Source organism: Brassica oleracea, chromosome C2 (assembly GCF_000695525.1).
Source record: "Brassica oleracea var. oleracea cultivar TO1000 chromosome C2, BOL, whole genome shotgun sequence".
Lineage (NCBI taxonomy): Eukaryota > Viridiplantae > Streptophyta > Magnoliopsida > Brassicales > Brassicaceae > Brassica > Brassica oleracea.
The window spans coordinates 12,031,906-12,050,310 of NC_027749.1; the positions used below are offsets into that span (position 1 = coordinate 12,031,906).

Here is an 18,405-nt window from a genome sequence, read left to right on the forward strand (position 1 = left end):
TTTGAATCAAAAGCTTGAGTTTTTTGGATGAATATGGAGGCAAAGTGAAAGAGATGTTGTTTTTAGTTCATAACAAGTGAGAAAGAGAAAGTGTAAATCGATTTTAGGTGCATTAAGAGCTTCAAATTGGTTGTTCATGGTGGTTGGGGTATTGATCACAATGGCAATCTTGTAATTACTTGAAGATGATGAGGGTGAGAGAGTAAAAATATCATTTTCGGAAAAAAAAGTAAAAAAAAATTGATGGCATTTTCGTGAATATCATGAACTTGTGGGGTGAATAGAACAAAAGAAAAATCCAAAAAAAGCATGAGTTAGTTTTAGGTTTGACTTTGAGTTTTGAGTCAATCTTGCAAAAAGCCCTTGTATTAATAATATTATTGAAAAAATAGTAATATAATATTATTAATAATATAAACGGTCCTTTGTAAAATAGAACATATTAATAATATTATTGAAAAAATAGTAATATAATAATATTGTATTATTTAAAAACTTTCCAAACAACCATTTAACTCTTTTTTATAAAACATTTTTATTTTATTTTTGTATATTTTGTAGAAAATTTTATTTTTGATATAACATTCTAGATTTTTTATTTCTGATAAAACATTTTTCTTTTGCTACATTTTGATTTTTGCAACATCTGCAAAATCAGTTGGAAAATCCGTCATTCATTTTAAGCTACATTTGAATTTATTTAAAATGTAGCTTGAATTTTATATAAAATTATAAATATTCCGTTCAAACCAATTGCTATTGCTACTTAGTTGTGACTCTAACTTTTTCCTATAGTGAATTTTCTTTAGTTCAATGATTTAACTATTAATAATTGTACACAAAAATCGAGTTTGAATTTTAGATAAAGCCAATGATGTAAGATTAATGGATAAATTGTTTACATAAAAAATTTGACGTAAAGAATACAGTTAGTATAGCGATTCAAAATGGTACATATAAACATAAATTTCGTAAAACAGAAAAAAAAATGTTTTGTTTTTAAAATGGTTTATACAATATTTTGTAATTTATAGTAGTACAATTAATTAGTATCAAAACAATATGAACAAACCAAGTGGTTTTGGTCGGTAAAAAGCTTATTGTCCTGGGTTCAATTTCTTTTGGTCATTCAGGTAGAATCACATTATGGTTATAAAAAAAAAACTATGAACTGATCGACTTTTTAATTCGAATCAAATAGATGGGTGCGATCCCAAAGTCTCATCAAACATTTACGTTTTCGATAATGTTTTATTTCAGGAAAATGATGGAACAGCAAAACCATCCATCTTGAAGTGTCGTATATATCTGCATGACGAGATGTGTATATAGTTATGAAGAGGAGGTGTCGGGTGATAACGAAGCCACCTTACCACCGCCAAGGAGACAAAGGCATATTGCTCTCTCTCCCATATCATTATTTCTACTTTTCTTGGAATTTGTCACTAAGCCAAACACCATGTGCTCCTCGACATGTCCTTCCATTATGATTTATTCGTTATTTTCTTTATTCATTGTGTTTCTTTAATCACGTGAGTGAAACTACTTTTAGTTTGTAAAAAAATCTCTGACCCCATTCTATTTTTCACTCTAAAATAGAATTTAGAGTGAAAAATGCTCCAATGATACACTATTTCTCACTTTATAATAGAGTGGAAAATAGGTTTATTTCAAATATAGAGTAATTTGTTTTTTTTTTGTTCATCACTCTATTTTCTATTCTAAAATAGAGTACCATTGGAGCAAATTCAAACTCTATTATAGAGTTACTCTATTTTAGAATAAAAAATAGAATAAGCCATTGGAAATGGTCTGAACTGAATTGGTAATGAACCAAAAGATCTTTGTAATGTAGAAATGGCATTGAATTGAAATATAATTGTTGTTATATTTGCCTTAAGCTCAGTTTTTTTAATCATCTATTAAATTGATATTATTTTGAATGTTACCTTACACAGAATCGAAAAAGATGAACAACCTTACCGAAACCATAAGCAGACGAGATAAGTTACCACCCGGATTCAAGGACTGGAGCAAACGCTTATCCCCATTAACTAATTTGGACTAAGGAAACAAAGATACATAACCAAAGCCAAAAAGAACAACAATAAATTCAAGGAAGACAGAGCCTACAGCTTGGTTTTACAATTGCGTTGTACACATATTAGTATTTACATATTTTTCTAAATAAAGCTACAGCCTCAAATGTTGAAAAAATAAACAAACCACAAATTAAACATTTTAGGAAATATTTTTTTGTTCAAACATTTTAGGAGCTTTGCATTTTGCAAACAATACTTTGAAAGTCATCTTGTTCCTTATGTATAAATGCATATATGTAACAAGGTTTCAGATATGTGATTGCGGTACGAAGAGTCTTGGTAATATTTAAGTGTTTTTAACTATTAAATTTACTTATTTTGATCCAATAAAAGACTAATTAATTTATCAAGACTTTTCAAATTTTTGTTTGGTGCAAAACCAGAAACTCCAAACTAAGTATGGGTGTCCGGATCTTCCGGTGGGATTTGGACCGGTTCCTTTCAGGTCTGATTTTTTGGATCCAAAATATTTAGACCCAATAGATACTTGTAAATTTTCAGTTCGGATTCGGACCAGTTCCTCTCGGAGCCGGGTCGATTCAGCTCTATAATTAAAATACCTATAAAATACCAATAATTTCTGGTCCAGATCGGATTCGCGTATTTAGGATCTGAAAAGGACATGACATACCAAAACTCCATCAAATTTAGTCGATATTTGTCATATATATCGAAAATTTTACAAATTAATTTTTTTGAACACAACAAAATAACTTAAATTAAACTATTAATAATTAAAATAAAATATTTTTAAACTCTAAACTTTACATTTTAAATCTTCATATTAATCAAAAATATTACAAAATAACAACAAATATTGTTAACAAAAAATATTTCAACTAAATCATAAAATAATATATATAAAATAGAACACAAATAATCATTGTTTTGGATATACATGTTTTTAGGTCGGGTACAAACTAGTTCTTATCGGGCCAGGTCTATCCGGGTCGATTTTTTTCAGGTTCGGATCTATTTGGACCGGTTTCTTTCGGTTCCAATTCTTTCGGGTAAAAGAAATTTGGATCCAAAAAATACTTGTAAATTTTCGGTTTGATTTCGGATCAGTTATTTTCGGGTAGGTTCGGATTTTTCAGGTGCAGGTTAAAATGCGCAAGCCTACTCCAAACCGTGAGTGAGACTGCGGAACTTCTGCTCAGGTTAATTGGGTCTTAACCCACCAAGATACTAGGCTCCTTGGTTCGGCCCATAATTGATTTTTCACGAGATACCAGATCAGTATTCTTATGGTCTTGCTTATTAAGCTACTACGGTACTATCTGTAGATCCAAGTTTAAAGGGTGGCCTAGATGAAATTTGATTTGACCAAAGATCAGGATTCCACCGACTTAAGATCGAAAACAATAAACTGAAACATAAATTTTTGAAATGGCAAAAGTATTACAGCAAGTTTCAATCCATTGTTGACTACATTAACTTCATTGTTTGATAACAGTAGTCATACAGGAACTTTCAAGTTTATTCATAAACGCGAAAAAGAGCAACTCAAATAAACAACATCATCAGCAAGAAAGAGAGTATGAAACATATACTAATCAGTTGTTGTCTGAGGAAGCTGAGGAGCTTCACTTCTTCTCAAGCTCTCAAGAGTAGAGATCTTTGTATCCAGAGAGTCATGAAAAGCCTTTGCCTGTGAGAAACAGAGATCATATTATGAAACACTCGAGAGCATGTTCATGTATACAACCAAGAAATCCTAATTCCTAATTCATATATGAATATCAAAATTGAGTGATTTACTAAAACAAAAAGAATAAATATATATATATATATATATATATATATATATATATGAAACCTGGAGGAAACATAAAATCTAGAGAGGAATAACTTCTACGAAAGAAATGAGGAAACATAAATCGAATTCGATTGCAAACCTGGTGAGAAATCGATTCGTGAGCGACTTTGTAATCCTTGTAGAGAACAGATAGGCCGATCAAAGACGCGGTCGCAGCTCCGGCGAAGAAAGATGCCATTCTCACCCTCAACACGTACCCCATCTCCTTCTTCTTCTTCTTCCTCTTCCTTTCTCAAATCTCTCCGATTCTACAATTTTTAATAAGCGACCAGCACAGACCCGAAACGACGTCGTTATAGGCAGAAGTAATGATCCCTCAGGTATTACTAAAACGGCGTCGTTGAGACGTTATAATCTTTCTACAAATCCACACAATTATCCCTCCCTCCACCACAAATATGGGATTAACTAACTTTGGTTAGCTCTAATACCCAACAAGGCATCGCAGAGACAGATCGATCAAACAATTCATCGCCAGACTTACCAGTGTGTATTATGATCACGCTTCACGCATCAGAGTGTAACACAGTTTGGAGTGGGCCGGGCCTGAGTCCAATGCCCAAGTTAGAGATCTCTTCTATTTGGTCCGTACGATGAAGCAAGTATTACAACTCTCTTCGACTGGTTAAAGCCATTGGCGTAGGCTTCATAAAAAAACAATGTAAAAACGGACGGTTATGAACTTCCATGGCCGTCTCTTACCAGGTCAAACCAAAACATTTATGAAGATTTTCTATGGTATAAAAACTCATTTGATTTTAGTTTATCGTATCCAGACATAACAAATCTTCAAGTAGTACACTTAAATATCTGAAATTATACCAAACGGATTGGTGGGTTCAAAATAGCCTTCATTCCGCAACCGGCTTAAGAGAAACGGTATCGAACCAAAAAACTAACAAATAAAACGATGTCGTTAATATCCTATTTCCACGCACGGATTAGTAGTATCTTAGAGAAACCGTAGATCAATGTTTAATGGGATTCTTTGGCTGGGTGAACTTATTAGTGAAATATAACAATCCATGTCTAACTTTTAGTTACAAAAAATAAAAATCGGTTCTTAAACACCCTAAGAACCCGCATTAAACATACTCGAATAGATATCTCAAATACAAAATAATATTATTTTAATACATTATGCAATTCTCTTAAATAACTCTTTTTCAAATTTTATCACAAAAATAATTCTAAAAAATGACCAAAATAACAATTTTTATTTTTTATTTTTTAAAATTTAAAACTCTATCCTCAAAATTTCATTTCTTAGCTTTAAATTTTTTTGTATAGATTAGTTAATCCTAGGATAAAAATATATTTTTACATTTTAATAAAATTTATTTTTGTCAATTTCTTCATTGAAGTCTATATATTTTTGTGACAAAATGTTAAAAAAGGCTATCAAAAGGAATTTCTCTAATACATTTGTAAAACATAATTAGTTTTTTTAGTTGTCAAAAAAAGTTAAGTTTTTTTTCTAACATAATTAGTTTTTATTTTATATAAAACGATGCAATCAATTATATGTTGACTCATATATAGTTCAATTTTTGTTCAGAGAATATCTCAAAAGTTCTCATCTCTTATATACTAAAGCGCAAGTCGCCTGACGAATAAAACACTGATATGTGGCATTGGTTTAAAATGTAAATTTAAAAAATGTAAATACAAAAGTGCAAATACAAAGATCTTTTAAAGAAACCGTTTATCTATTCAAATAACTGAATTTTATTATCTTCTTTTCCTAAAAAACTACACAAAATAAAAATCTATATTACATCTCCCACTACTTCATGATCTCAAAATCTCTGAACCGTTAGCCTTTCTCTTTATAAGACTTGACTCACGAGTCATGTTGCTATAGATTCTTCTCAACATGCAATCGCTTCATTTAATCTTTCTATGAGAATTTTATGAAGTTTTTATTTCTAACAAGACAGATGAATGACTTCTAGCGATTGTATCAACACTGTCAAGAATACAGTTCTATATGTCTGGGTTGACATGGGCTCTGGCCAAACGGCAGCACAACAATACTCTTCGAAAACGTCTTAACAACGTTGGCGGATGAAAGTTAAAATCCAGGTTAGTGAGACTAAATAGTAAAATAAGTCTAAACTCTTTAATATTCAAATCATTATTTATGTCATGTTGCTCGAAAGTTTAGTAAGGAGTAACATACACATTGGTTTTTATTTTTCTTATATAATGTCACCTAATTTTGTAGACTAAATATACAACCAGAAATGAAGAAAGATATAGAGAAGAACTAAAAACTACAACAGATAACATCAGTTATTCTACAAAAATATAGTCAACATTTTTTTTTACAAGAGCCTAAAATTCATATCTAATACTCATATTTATTTTACCTTTATATTTTGGGTCTATACTGAAGTGTCGTAAAATATAAACTAAACTGTAAATTTTTATTCTTAAGTTTATCACTAAGTCTATTGAAATAACGTTTCTTTTTGTTGTAAGTTTTACATATTATATTTTAAAAATATGTGTACATAGGACAATGCCCGTGCTATGCAGGGGAGAGTATACTAGTTGGATATATTCTACAAACAAAAAATATTCTCTTTCATTCTTTTTCATTTTATTTACTTTTTGAGATATCTTCACAATTTTACCATTGGAATTAATTTATCTTATAAATACAACCTCAATTACTTTGATTAGCTCTAGTAGCAAAAAGACAATCAATCGCACAGCGTTACGGGTGACGACGAAGTCGATTCGTTCGTGGTAGTCAGAATCCACCCCTTCGGGAAAATCACGGTTAGTTCGTGTTCTTCTTCTTTGCCGTCTTCTTTTACCGTTGGTTTCGTTCTAAATAACCACATCAGAAAACATGGAAAACATCGAAAACCCTAGCTCCTTATTATTATGTATTCAACCGAATGTTTGTTTGATGTATGTTATAAGTTTGATCTGGTTCGATGGAGCTTTAAAAACCTCTCTTCACTTGTTAGAGATTTTTTTATTACGTTAGGTTAGTTAAGTCAAACTAATACTCTCTCTGAAACTTGTATTTTCAATATTTTGTTATGCAGAATAGTTTTGTTTAGATCGACAAAACATGGTTCGTAAACTGAAAGCGAGTCAGGCTTGTCCCACGTTGACAAAAGATGCGATAAGCCAATTACCTAATGATTTGACATGCCAGATACTTTCTCTTCTCTCCACAAAGGAAGCTGTTAAGACTAGTGTTTTGTCTACTAGATGGAGACATCTTTGGCTTTCGCTTCCTTGTTTGGAGTTAAAATCCAGGGAGTTTTTAGATCTCAAAAACTTTACGAGTTTCGGCGACAGATTCTTCGATTCCACTAGGGTTTCATGCATACAGGAAGTCAAGTTAACGATTCATAAAAAAGACGTTAGTGATGGTTATTTTCTCACGTCATGGTTTGATGCTGCGGTTAAGCGTAAGATCCAACATCTACATGTTGGTTCTTACTCTTACGCAGACCGTAGATTTAACAAGATGCCGCAGAGAGTTTATAACTGTGAGACACTGGTATGCTTAAAGCTCTTTCAGGTGACCTTGTCTGATGCTGAGTTTGTTTCCTTACCTAGCCTGAAGACTATGCATTTAGAATATATCGAGTTTCCTAATGAGGCAACTTTTGAGACGCTTGTCTTATGCTCCCCCGTGCTGGAATGTTTAAAGATTGTCGTGGCTAGTGACGATGAAAAAGTATTTCGGGTGCACTCTCGGTCATTGAAGAGGCTCACTTTCGAACGAGTTTCTCCTTTCCTGTTTGATTCAGCAGGAGTTGTTATTGATGCTCCTCGTCTATGCTTTTTGAGCATCAACGATAACATATCAAAAAGTGTCATAATACACAAATTGGAGTCCAACGCCGTCTTACAAATGTCTCTCCTCGGTATCATCTGTTTGGAAGAATTTGATGATGAGTTTTTCGACGATATTTATGAAGTAATCGTTTCATCGAAGATAAGTAACATCCACAAGTTTCTTCATGGGATCTCGATGGCTAGGAGTATGAAAATATGTAGAGGCACCTTAAAGGTATACACATTTTTTTTTTGGTACTGATATACACTGATGCACTTTTTTTTTGAAACACATACACTGATACACATATGTTAAATGTTGGTATAGGACATGTGCATTTTCTATCATAAAATCTTCTCACCCACGTTCTTTTTTTTTTCATTTTGGTTCCAGATTATGTGTCACTACTCGAAACTCGAACCGTTTCCTCAGTTTAGTAACATGTCCTACCTGGATATCACTCTTTATCCACGCGATTTTAAATGGTTACCAGCCTTTCTTGAGAGCTTCCCAAACTTGAAGTACCTCGCCTTGGTGATGGTTTGCTAAACCCTATGTTATTTTTTTTTGGAGTAAAAATCTTTATAAAACTTGCGCATATTTTCTTAAGTTATAACCCTCTCTTTTTTTTTCTCTCTAGGTATGCGATGACAGAAAAGGTGGTTTTAGTGAGGACATTGATCAAGTGAGTTTCTCATCTGTGCCTGAGTGTTTGCTATCGTCTCTTGAGTTTGTTGAGTTGATAGCACCAGTCCAGTATGATGTTGAATTGAAGCTGGTAAAGTACTTGTTAAAGAATTCGGCTGTCCTCGAGAAACTCATTCTACGTTTGGCTTCTTATAATTCAAGAAGAGACTATATGTTGAAGAAACTACTCAAAATACCAAGAGTCTCTACCAAATGTAAAGTCGTCATCCTCTGATTTGTAGTGAGAGTATCGTGAGGTTTGTCTCTGACATGTTAAAAGGTTGCAAGGCTTTTATTTGAAAAAACATGGATGAAAATGAAACGGTTTTATGGATGTGCGTATCAGTTTTATGGCAACGGTTTTTGCTCGTACGGGTTTCTGGATATCCCAAGGTCCATTCTTTTTGCATTGATCTGAAATATCAAATTGAAAAACTTGGACTAGATTAACCGGATATCTGCTAAAATATAAAAGGGAAAATTGTCGAACAAACTCTAACTCAAAAAGGGACTTTCATACTTTCATCTAAATATATATAAATATCAAACTTAGTTGATAAAACCATTTTAGCTACATGGTTATTTTTTAATTTTTTTGAAACATGCTACATGGTTATTCAACCATCAATAAGACACCTAAAGAACATTTGCCAAACAAATTTCTTTTGTATGACAAAGCTTTATGAGTTCTTTTCTTTTGTATTTGTAATTTCTATTTCACTAGACGCATGAGTTCTAATTTATTCTGGTTTTGAGATTGCTTGATTACATAGAGAGGAATACTTTGTAGGTTGTATACGTGGAATACTTTGTAGGTTGTAGGAAAAAAAAGATGAAGACCATCTAAAGAGAAGCAGCAACCAGCAAAGAAAGCTAGCAGTTCTGCTCCTAAGATACCAAAACTCAAGAAATGAGGTAATGATTTCGATTCTGTTTTTTTTTTAAACACGTTAAGACAACAATTACATATATGAAACAGAGTAGTTTTGCTTATACGAGTTGGGTAATGTAAGGCCTTTGATAAATAGATTTCAGGATCTCTAGGAAGACACTAAACATGGCCTGGTTACTACTTCCTTCTTCACAGTTATGTATAAACTCTCATTAGAAAATATAAATAGAATAATGATGATTCATGTTGTGCATGATTGCCTTTAAGCAGTTATGCTGAGGCCAAAAAACACAGAAAAAAAAGATATCAAACATCAAGACTGAAGAAGAAGAAGAAGTAGAAGCAAGTTCCTTACTCTGTTTCACGTAAATGCGAAAGCATTAAGATCAAGAACAGAGCAGTAAAATTATAGTCTCTTAACTTTACTAAAGTACCCCCCGTTTCCCCTGTAAACATAATTATCTACTTATCTGCTTCAGAGGTAAAATCGTCACTTTAACAAAAGTGGAGAGGGGCAGGGGGGTCTAGTATAATATATCCACCAGTCTCTCTTTGATTTATAATCTCATCTCTGAGACTCTGACCAAAAGCGTGTCACATCTTCTAACAAAGGTAAAATGTTATTAATCTGTGAGCAAGGGTCCAAGTGTACCTCATGCGAATGTGTAACCGGACTAGTTATGCATCCTTAGGGGTGGGGTGGGGTGGGATGGGGGGGGGGTTCTATAATATGTCCACCAGTCTCTCTTTGATTTATAATCTCATCTCTGAGACTCTGACCAAAAGCGTGTCACATTTCTAACAAAGTTAAAATGTTATCAATGTGAGCAAGGGTCCAAGTATACTTCATGCAAATGTGTAACCGGACTAGTAAATGCATCCTTAGAAGGAAGAGTGACCAATGGCTTTTTGGAAGTTGGCTCTGGATGATCTACAGTGTAGATTCTACACGAGATGTGGAAGAATTTTGCAGCAGCTTAATAATGTCCACCATTGGGATCTCTCATTTGTGACATGAGGCTCTTTTGTAATAGGAGCAGAATCTTGTACGGCTGAGGTGGTAATAAGCACCTTTTCTCCTTGTGACCAAGTGCACCGTACCTTTCACATGCACTAGGAATCTAAGAGTATTCAACTTCTACCAAATAAATACTAATTTTCTTGTCATCAAGTGCAATGAACTTCGAAAATGGTTTATCCAACTCCACCTGAACTAGTATTTTTGCTTCTCTCACGTTTGTTGGATCTAAACGGGGCTTGTGTGTAAGCATAAGCTCTTCCAAACCCGATACTATGTGGCTGATTCCTAATCTAAAGAAGCAAGAAGCAAGAATCAGGAATATTCTTTAGAATTACCGACACCGGCAGGATTCCAAAGAGCCACAAAGAGTAAACAATCATCAACATGCCACACGCTTCTTTGAATAACCCCTTTACGAGTATTTTTATGGGAAAATGGAATAAATATGACGAATTTTCCAACTTTCGGTAGGAAATCTTACATTTCCGACTCCATAACCTATTCAAAACTGCATGGATAAGACCTCCATGCGGATTTGAACACATATGAAACTGTCCAACAACATATTCTTCCTTGTTCTCCGGTCCTAATCTAAGTACCTTTGCGGGAATTGTGTCACTTGAGGTGTATCGTCCAGACGATAAGTTGGTTCAGTAGCACGGAAAAGGTTTCTAGAAAACTGGTTCATGCGTGCAGCCCATGAGAAACGAAGACTACCATCTTCCTTAAGCGCTGGAGGCGGAATTGTTTTTACCGGTATTTAAGGCTTTGCTTTCTCAGGAAACAACATTTGTCCTTTCTTGGTCTTGGGACCATTTACGATAGCCTCACCGATCGCGAGAGATTATTGAGGCAAGGCCAACTAGGATCTGGAGTCGTAGCTTGTTTTTCATCAGTCAACTACGTTGCAAGAGCTAGGTGGTATGTTTGCATCAACTCTTGTCGTTGAAGCTTCAATGGTCGTCTCCATGGTTGAAACAACTGAGCTTAGAGACGACACAAAGGTTCCGGAGTAGAGCACAGAACTAGCCGGCAATGATATCTCGACGCCGATTGAGATCGGGATATAAATGAAATATTAAAATATTAGCCAATTTCAATTTAAAGTTCATTAAAAAAAACAGGAGTTGAAGATTATAAACATTGCTTTAGGCCCAAATCACTTGTATATACACACGCAGCTAAGGTTTCAACATTGCAACACCGTGAAAAGTTTTTGGGAGGAGGCAGAGCGATGTTTAACGAGAGGAATATATATGGAGTCGACGTCGTCCCAGTACTACTCGGCCTGAAAAGTATAAGAAGCTGCGTGATATGGAGCGCTGCGCCCGACAAGCCCGATTTAACAGAAGTTGGAGGAAGGTTATTATTATATACTTTTAATATATTTTCATATAGTATATCTCTGTAAAACGCGATTGAGAAAATTTCGGCTTTTGATTTTGATTCTCAATTACAGAAAAAGTCATCACTTGCTACTACCAATTCCACCATGCCCTGTCTGGATGCTCCTTTGGTGAAGGTTATTTACTTTAGTATTGAGAAATTTATATGTCATCTAAGGCTTTTGTTATTTATTGATTTTGATTCTTAAATTATTGTTATTCATTGATTTGATTCTTAATTACAGAAAATGTCATCACTTACTACTACTTCCACCATGCCTGTCTTGATGCTCCTTTGGTAAAGTTTATTTACTTTAGTACTGAGAAAATTTATATGGCATCTTAAAGGCTTTTGTTGTTATTCATGGATTTGATTCTTAATTACAGAAAATGTCATCACCTCACGATGTCACTACTAGTACCACCACCATGCCTCGGTCGCCATCAAGGTATATATACATTCATATATACATTTCATCTGTAATATATAGAGAGAGGCATCAACTGAGGTTTGCAGAGACCTAAATTACATAAGACAACAACAAGTAAACCAAGCGTTACTTCGGAATTTGACATTACCAATGATAGGACCTTCTTGAACAATGAAGTTTTTTTATTCCAATAAAATGAAATATTCAAACTAAAACGCCAATTCCTCGAAGTCCCTTCAATGTTCCAACGCGAATTTGATGAACATTTTTCTACACCATTGTCATGTTTACTAAATCTTATCTAGTCATTTGTATAATTGTAAATGAAAAGAACTATCATTAGTAAGCCTTACAAGGTGGCTGGTAATGTTGATGTATCAATCATATGATGGATGGAAGGAATACTCGAATCAGCTCTTTTGCAGTCACTTTTTTCCTACAAGTAGGACCCTGAGTAGGACATTTGTTTTGGCGAGATATTGCCATCTTTATACATCCCTTCCAGAAGATGTGACCGCATTTGGTTGGTATCTCCTCAGTAAACGGGCATGAAACTTTTGCATTTACTTTTTGAGACATGATCTTGTTCTTGATCAAAACAAGGTAGTCTTCTTGAACAAAAAAAAATGTTGGATTTGAGGGCGGGTAGGGTTATGCTTTGTCTCATCTCGGGATTATAGATGAACATTTTTCTGCAAACAATGTATAAAAACCCAGCCCCGAAGAATAACCATTTTGCGTCCTCCCATCCATGACCGACCCAATCCAAGTATTTTGTGAGCCTTGTACTGAGATAAAAAAAAAAAAAAAAATTTATATTGTAGTTATATTTGTGTAAATTTGAAAGCGTCCTAATCTATATATTTTTAGCAATTCAAGACCATATTTTCTTAAAGAAAGTTATCAAAAAGGAAAAAAGATACAATGCAAATGTATCACGAGCACCTGTTCTAAGCTGGTCCATGGCTTTGGACGAATACAACAAGATACTGTGAAACTCCGATGAAACCCTGATGTACCTGCAGTTAGAGTCAAAAAAATTAGTTTCTCAGATTGTAGTAAATCTTTGGATGCCCAATCCCACAAACTCCATGGTTTATAAGTTTTGAGATTGCTTATTACATGGTATCAGAGTTTAAATATTTGAATTTCTCGGTTGTAGTCTATCTTTGGATGTTCAGTCCAGTTTATATGTCTAATCGTGAAAATGAAGAGTGTATTAAATGTTTGACTTCGAAAGTTAAACGCAAATAGCAATAAATAATATATAAGTGTATGTATAAAATCTTCGGCTGTTAAACTAGCTTTTGATTGTTTAAAATTAGTCCCTATGTATTACTTTAAATGATGTTTTAAGAGAGAAAAAATTGTTTCATTTTAACTGATGTTTCCAAAATAATGTCTGCTATTTATTATATTTTGATTTTCGTCAGTTATTATTTTGGGGCCAATAAATGCAAAATCAATATAGATACGCAATTATGTAAGTATCACAATGATTAGCCGTGGTAAGCGCACTAATTAGTTGACTAAATTAAATGTAAATATAATTTATGACGATCCCAATCAAAGTTACCATACAATGCTTTTTTTTTTTTTTTTTCTAATTCTAGGATTTTGTTGAATTTATCACTTTCGAAATAATAAAAAAGTAGAATATATTCGGGACACTTGGCGTGGTGGATGTAATCCTAACGAACAAAGCAATTTCTATAAGAAAAAGAACAACAAAAGCAACATGGTCCATGGCCAAACGCGTTAGAATCAATTACATAATTAAAAAATATTCCCAATAATAAATACAAATGGAACGTTATTCCAATCAGGCAATCACACATTGAAATTCCTTATTCCTCACGATTACATTAGTAAAAGATGAGAGAAGCATTCACATTCAATTGCACTCTGTATTTTTCATCATCATCACTAAGCAAACTAAACCAATCTCAAAAGAGAAGTCAAACCAAACCAAACCAATCAATTACATGTCAAACCAAACCAAACCAATGCCAAACACAGAGATCTTCAGAAACATCGCAGATGGTTGTTGTGGTGGTGGTGGCTATGGTTGTTGTGTCCGTTACCGTGACTATGACGGCGATGAATCTCCTCATCGATAATCTCCTGAACATGCTTAAACTTATCGACACGGCAAGGAATCGAAATCGGACCAGCGTGTTTGAAACCGTACTCTTCTTCAGCTTCTTTCAAGAGCCTCAAGAACAGAGGATGGTTCAAGAACATCAACGGAACAATGAATCTGTGTAGACCTTCTTCATCTCCCTCGTGGCCCACCATGATCGCAACACAGCCTTTAGGAACATGATGATGGTTATGATGATGGAGTATGTGGAGATGAGGAAAGTGAAACTTGAACACCATCTGTTTATGCACGTGTTCTTCAAAACCCATCAAAGAGATAGAATCTCTCTTACCAAAACACTTATCGAGAAACACGAAGATTGATTGAAAACGATTAACGACGGAGAAGAGCAGCTGGTGTTAAAAGACGGTGATAGAAAAGGGCCAAGGATCGACGGCAGAAGAGATAGTGAGAAGAAATATAGAGAGAGATGAGTCGGTGAGAGATCTAGGGATGTTGCTCATGATAGGCTAAGCATACATGTATAGGTTTGATAAAATGTTTTTTTTTGTGAGGAAGTTGCGAGGATAATGGAGATGTAAGCTTGTATATATATACATATTACACATCGGTTTAGGGCTTTGCTTTCACGCGCACACCGCTAAGGCTTTTTCTCCTATTTTGTTTTTGCTTTTTTGTGTGTTTTTTAATTGATTAATGAGCTGGAAATTGACGTGGTAAAAGTTGCAGCGTAGTTAGGAAGGATTAGGGTTTACCGACTAAGCAGGCTTGTTAATTTTTTTAATGGTCAAAAACGTTTTTCCTTTTATTTTTGTTATCTAGTAAACGATTATCTTGGGTGGAAACATAATATTCATTTTAGTGAGAAATTTAACATTAGAATTGAATGGTGCTTTTTTTATCAACTAGATTTAAACTGAATGATGTTATAAAATAAATAGTATAAAATTATATTTTTTTGAAACACTTTGATGATAAATTATATACTTATAACTTATTTTTGAAATTATGGTTTCTTAATTCACTTTTTATGAAAATGATTAGGTTCATTTATTTTACGATGTGGTGAGATTTGTAATAAATATTAGATTTACATACAAAGTTAAATTGTTTTGTCAAATAACATAATTAACTTATTAGATAAACATAATATTATATGTAAATATTTATTTTCAACCAGTCATTGAAAAGAAAACAATCAATCATTTACGTTTGGCGGATGCATAACGTTACTTTATATAGTAAAGCTATAACTTTGGAATATATCTCCAAAAATATTGTAAATATAATTGTTCAAAACAAAAATACTGTAAATATAATTTAATGTGTCACATATTCATTGCCCTCAACTTCTAAATAAAATCATTGTTATCTAAGGATTGGGGATAACGATTTTAACATTATTACCTTCTAAGCTAAGTTCAAAATTAATCAAATATTGGTCGGTACTCTAATCTGATCAGTTGGCTCAACAATGCCCTTTTGACACATCAAAAAGCCAACGACCCGGTAATTTCAATTGATAAAGTAGCATATACTTCAAAACGAAATATTCCGGGGTTTTCTCGAACGTTAAGAAAAATCGGAATTGAGATCGAAATTAACTAATGTTTATTTTACTAGTTCATTGCTCTCACCGTGATTGAAGGTAAATGGATAAACATGATTACATGTCAAACTAATCCGATATTAGTAGTGATAAAACAACCTTTTCGTCTCCGATGACTACACGCTCTGACGACACAAAAAAGGATAACTACGATCTATATCTAAATTCGCTTCCGTCATTCCAAGAGGTGCATGGATGGGAAATTACATCCCTCGTCATTTTTTATGTATACGTAATCGTCTTCGTTCCTTTTTGTATAATATATTTGACTTTTTAAAATTAAGAAGTCCTATGGGATCAAACAAAGCACAAACCCGTATACCTAACGTGTTAGATATATATACGATCCGTTATTCTGTTCGAGAATATGCTTATAGATCATTCACATTCTTTTTTTTTTAACTCAGATCATTCACATTCACCCAAAATTCATTCGATAGGCAGTTGATATAAATATATATATTTGAAAAGGGTCATGTTTGAGTTGGGACTAAAGTGCTTTCGGGCCCGGGGATTAGGGGTTCGGTGACTTCGGTCCGAACCTCCTCATGTAATTCAAAAAGAAAAAAAATATGTATATATCTATATATATATATATATATATGTGTCATATATAACAATTATATATATAAAATAGTATAACAATTATATATATAAAACAGTATATATATATTTCAAAAAAATAAATTCATATCTAGGATTTATAAACAAAAGTATGGGTTCTGATTATATACTATTTTGTATATAAGTGTTATGGTATTATTTTATAGAATCCTAATTAATTAAACAAAAAAATGGAATTATGTTAAAAGAAAAAAAAAATTGATTCCAAGTTTCTATGGCCCTGGAAAATCCTGCCTTGCTTTTAACCACAAGCAAGAAACATGTGGCCTGGAGTTTTGAGATGAGAATGCGAGGTGGAAGGGCAATATTCACAGTGCCGTGCCAAAAGATACAGGGCCCTTAGGCGAAATTATATTTTTTGTTTATATAATTTTATGTGTATTATATTTAAAATAAAATAATTCAAAATAACTTATTTTTCCATATGGATTAAAAATTATAAAATAAAAAATGATACACAAAGTTTAGAATATAAAATTTTTGATTAATTTATTTTGGTTCTTTAATAATTTTTGCCAAATTATCATAGTATATAAAATGTGTATAAAAATGTGATGTAAAATATTAAATTAGTAACATAAAAATGAAGGTTAAAATTGTGTGTTAAAATGATGATACTTTTAAGAATATTAAAGTCTCTAAAACTTAGTTACTATATAATACTTTTACATATTTTTACATTTACTTATATTCAGAAAATGATACAAAAAAAAAATATATATATATATATATATAACCAAATAATAATAGATAAAACCTTAAAAGTCAACAAAAGTTGTTTCAATTTTTATTTCTGTGATTTTTTCATCAAATCATAATTTGCATCGGTTAGAACTTAGAAGTTGATGATTTAAAAAAAAATAATTAAATTTTCTAGGATTTTAACTAAAACAGATTCTAACAAAAAAAAGTTTCAAACAAAAAATGATCTGAAATCTGGTAAAAATCTAATTAATATTTACAAGATACAAAAAAAAATTAGAGTTTAGGGACCCTAAAAAAATTACATTATTAAGGGGCCCTAGGCGAATGCCTTTTTTATTTCAAGGTGAGCACGGCTCTGAATATTCATTAGAACATGCCCCTCGTGAAAATTTCAAATTCCATCTTAATGGGAGATGTTTGAAGCTTAGTGGTTAAAGACAATGCCACATCAGCAAACATGGGCCCAAGACTATTCATGAACTGGCTGTCATTACACGTCAGCAAAATCCACAGGATGACGCGCAAATGATAAAAATGTTCTTTTGCCCGAGTAAGCGGCGGATGAAAGGGCGCCGATCAATCATATGTCCAGTTACTAGATGACACGTGTTGATTACTTTGTTTATTTGGGATCACTTTGGTTTGCCTCTTATCCCGGTTCATTTGGTTTTTATACTATTATAATTAGGTTTAATAAATTTAAACAAGATTTGTTCAATTTTATCACGGTTTGAGTTTCTTTATACAGTTGAAGTGATGAATTTTAATTCAATAAACCAAAATCTGAGACCGGGTTTGCACTACAAGAAAACACATGGTTAACGACGAAAATTAAAAAGGAAAAACAATCCTCGTAAATTTGCGTCGAGTTTACGACGAATTTACGTGAAAAACTAAAGTCATCGTTATTTCCTCGTAACGTAACGACAAAAATATTTCGTCGTAAAGTGGATGTAACTTTACGAGTATTTTACGAGGAAAAACTATTTCCTCGTAAATACGACGTAAACTTTGCGTGGTATTTACGAGGGAATAGTTTACGTGTATTTAGCGAGGAAATTTTTGAATCCACCAACTTTATAGGTGTTACACGTTTTTTTTGCCCACCTAATTAATTTTCGTCGTAAATTCATAGCAAAATTACAACTACCAGATTCGAATTTTCCTATAAATATGGATGTTTAAACATCATTTTAAACACACCAACAACAAAAAACG

At 33.0% G+C, this 18,405-nt stretch overlaps 3 protein-coding genes and 1 long non-coding RNA gene across 4 annotated transcripts; 2 read left to right on the forward strand and 2 right to left on the reverse strand.

Moving 5' to 3' along the window:
* Nucleotides 1-3,467: 3,467 nt before the first annotated feature.
* On the reverse strand, nt 3,468-4,190 carry LOC106325756. Its single transcript, XM_013763806.1, has 2 exons — nt 4,001-4,190; nt 3,468-3,753 (listed from the first exon to the last, which is right to left on the reverse strand). Exons 1-2 carry the CDS (start codon nt 4,121-4,123, stop codon nt 3,655-3,657), a joined length of 222 nt encoding a protein of 73 aa, XP_013619260.1. The 5' UTR covers nt 4,124-4,190; the 3' UTR covers nt 3,468-3,654.
* Nucleotides 4,191-6,992: 2,802 nt separating this feature from the next.
* LOC106326163 (putative FBD-associated F-box protein At5g53635) lies at nt 6,993-8,721 on the forward strand. Its single transcript, XM_013764182.1, has 3 exons — nt 6,993-7,963; nt 8,123-8,263; nt 8,370-8,721. The coding sequence occupies exons 1-3, from the start codon at nt 7,010-7,012 to the stop codon at nt 8,649-8,651; spliced, it is 1,377 nt and encodes a 458-aa protein (XP_013619636.1). The 5' UTR covers nt 6,993-7,009; the 3' UTR covers nt 8,652-8,721.
* Nucleotides 8,722-11,633: 2,912 nt separating this feature from the next.
* LOC106326688 lies at nt 11,634-12,289 on the forward strand. Its single transcript, XR_001267303.1, has 4 exons — nt 11,634-11,691; nt 11,789-11,851; nt 11,960-12,012; nt 12,102-12,289. It is a non-coding gene; the product is annotated as an uncharacterized LOC106326688 (long non-coding RNA).
* Nucleotides 12,290-14,170: 1,881 nt separating this feature from the next.
* On the reverse strand, nt 14,171-14,527 carry LOC106323463 (auxin-responsive protein SAUR32-like). The gene has a single exon (XM_013761582.1). It carries the CDS (start codon nt 14,525-14,527, stop codon nt 14,171-14,173), a length of 357 nt encoding a protein of 118 aa, XP_013617036.1.
* Between the last annotated feature and the right edge of the window lie 3,878 nt (nt 14,528-18,405).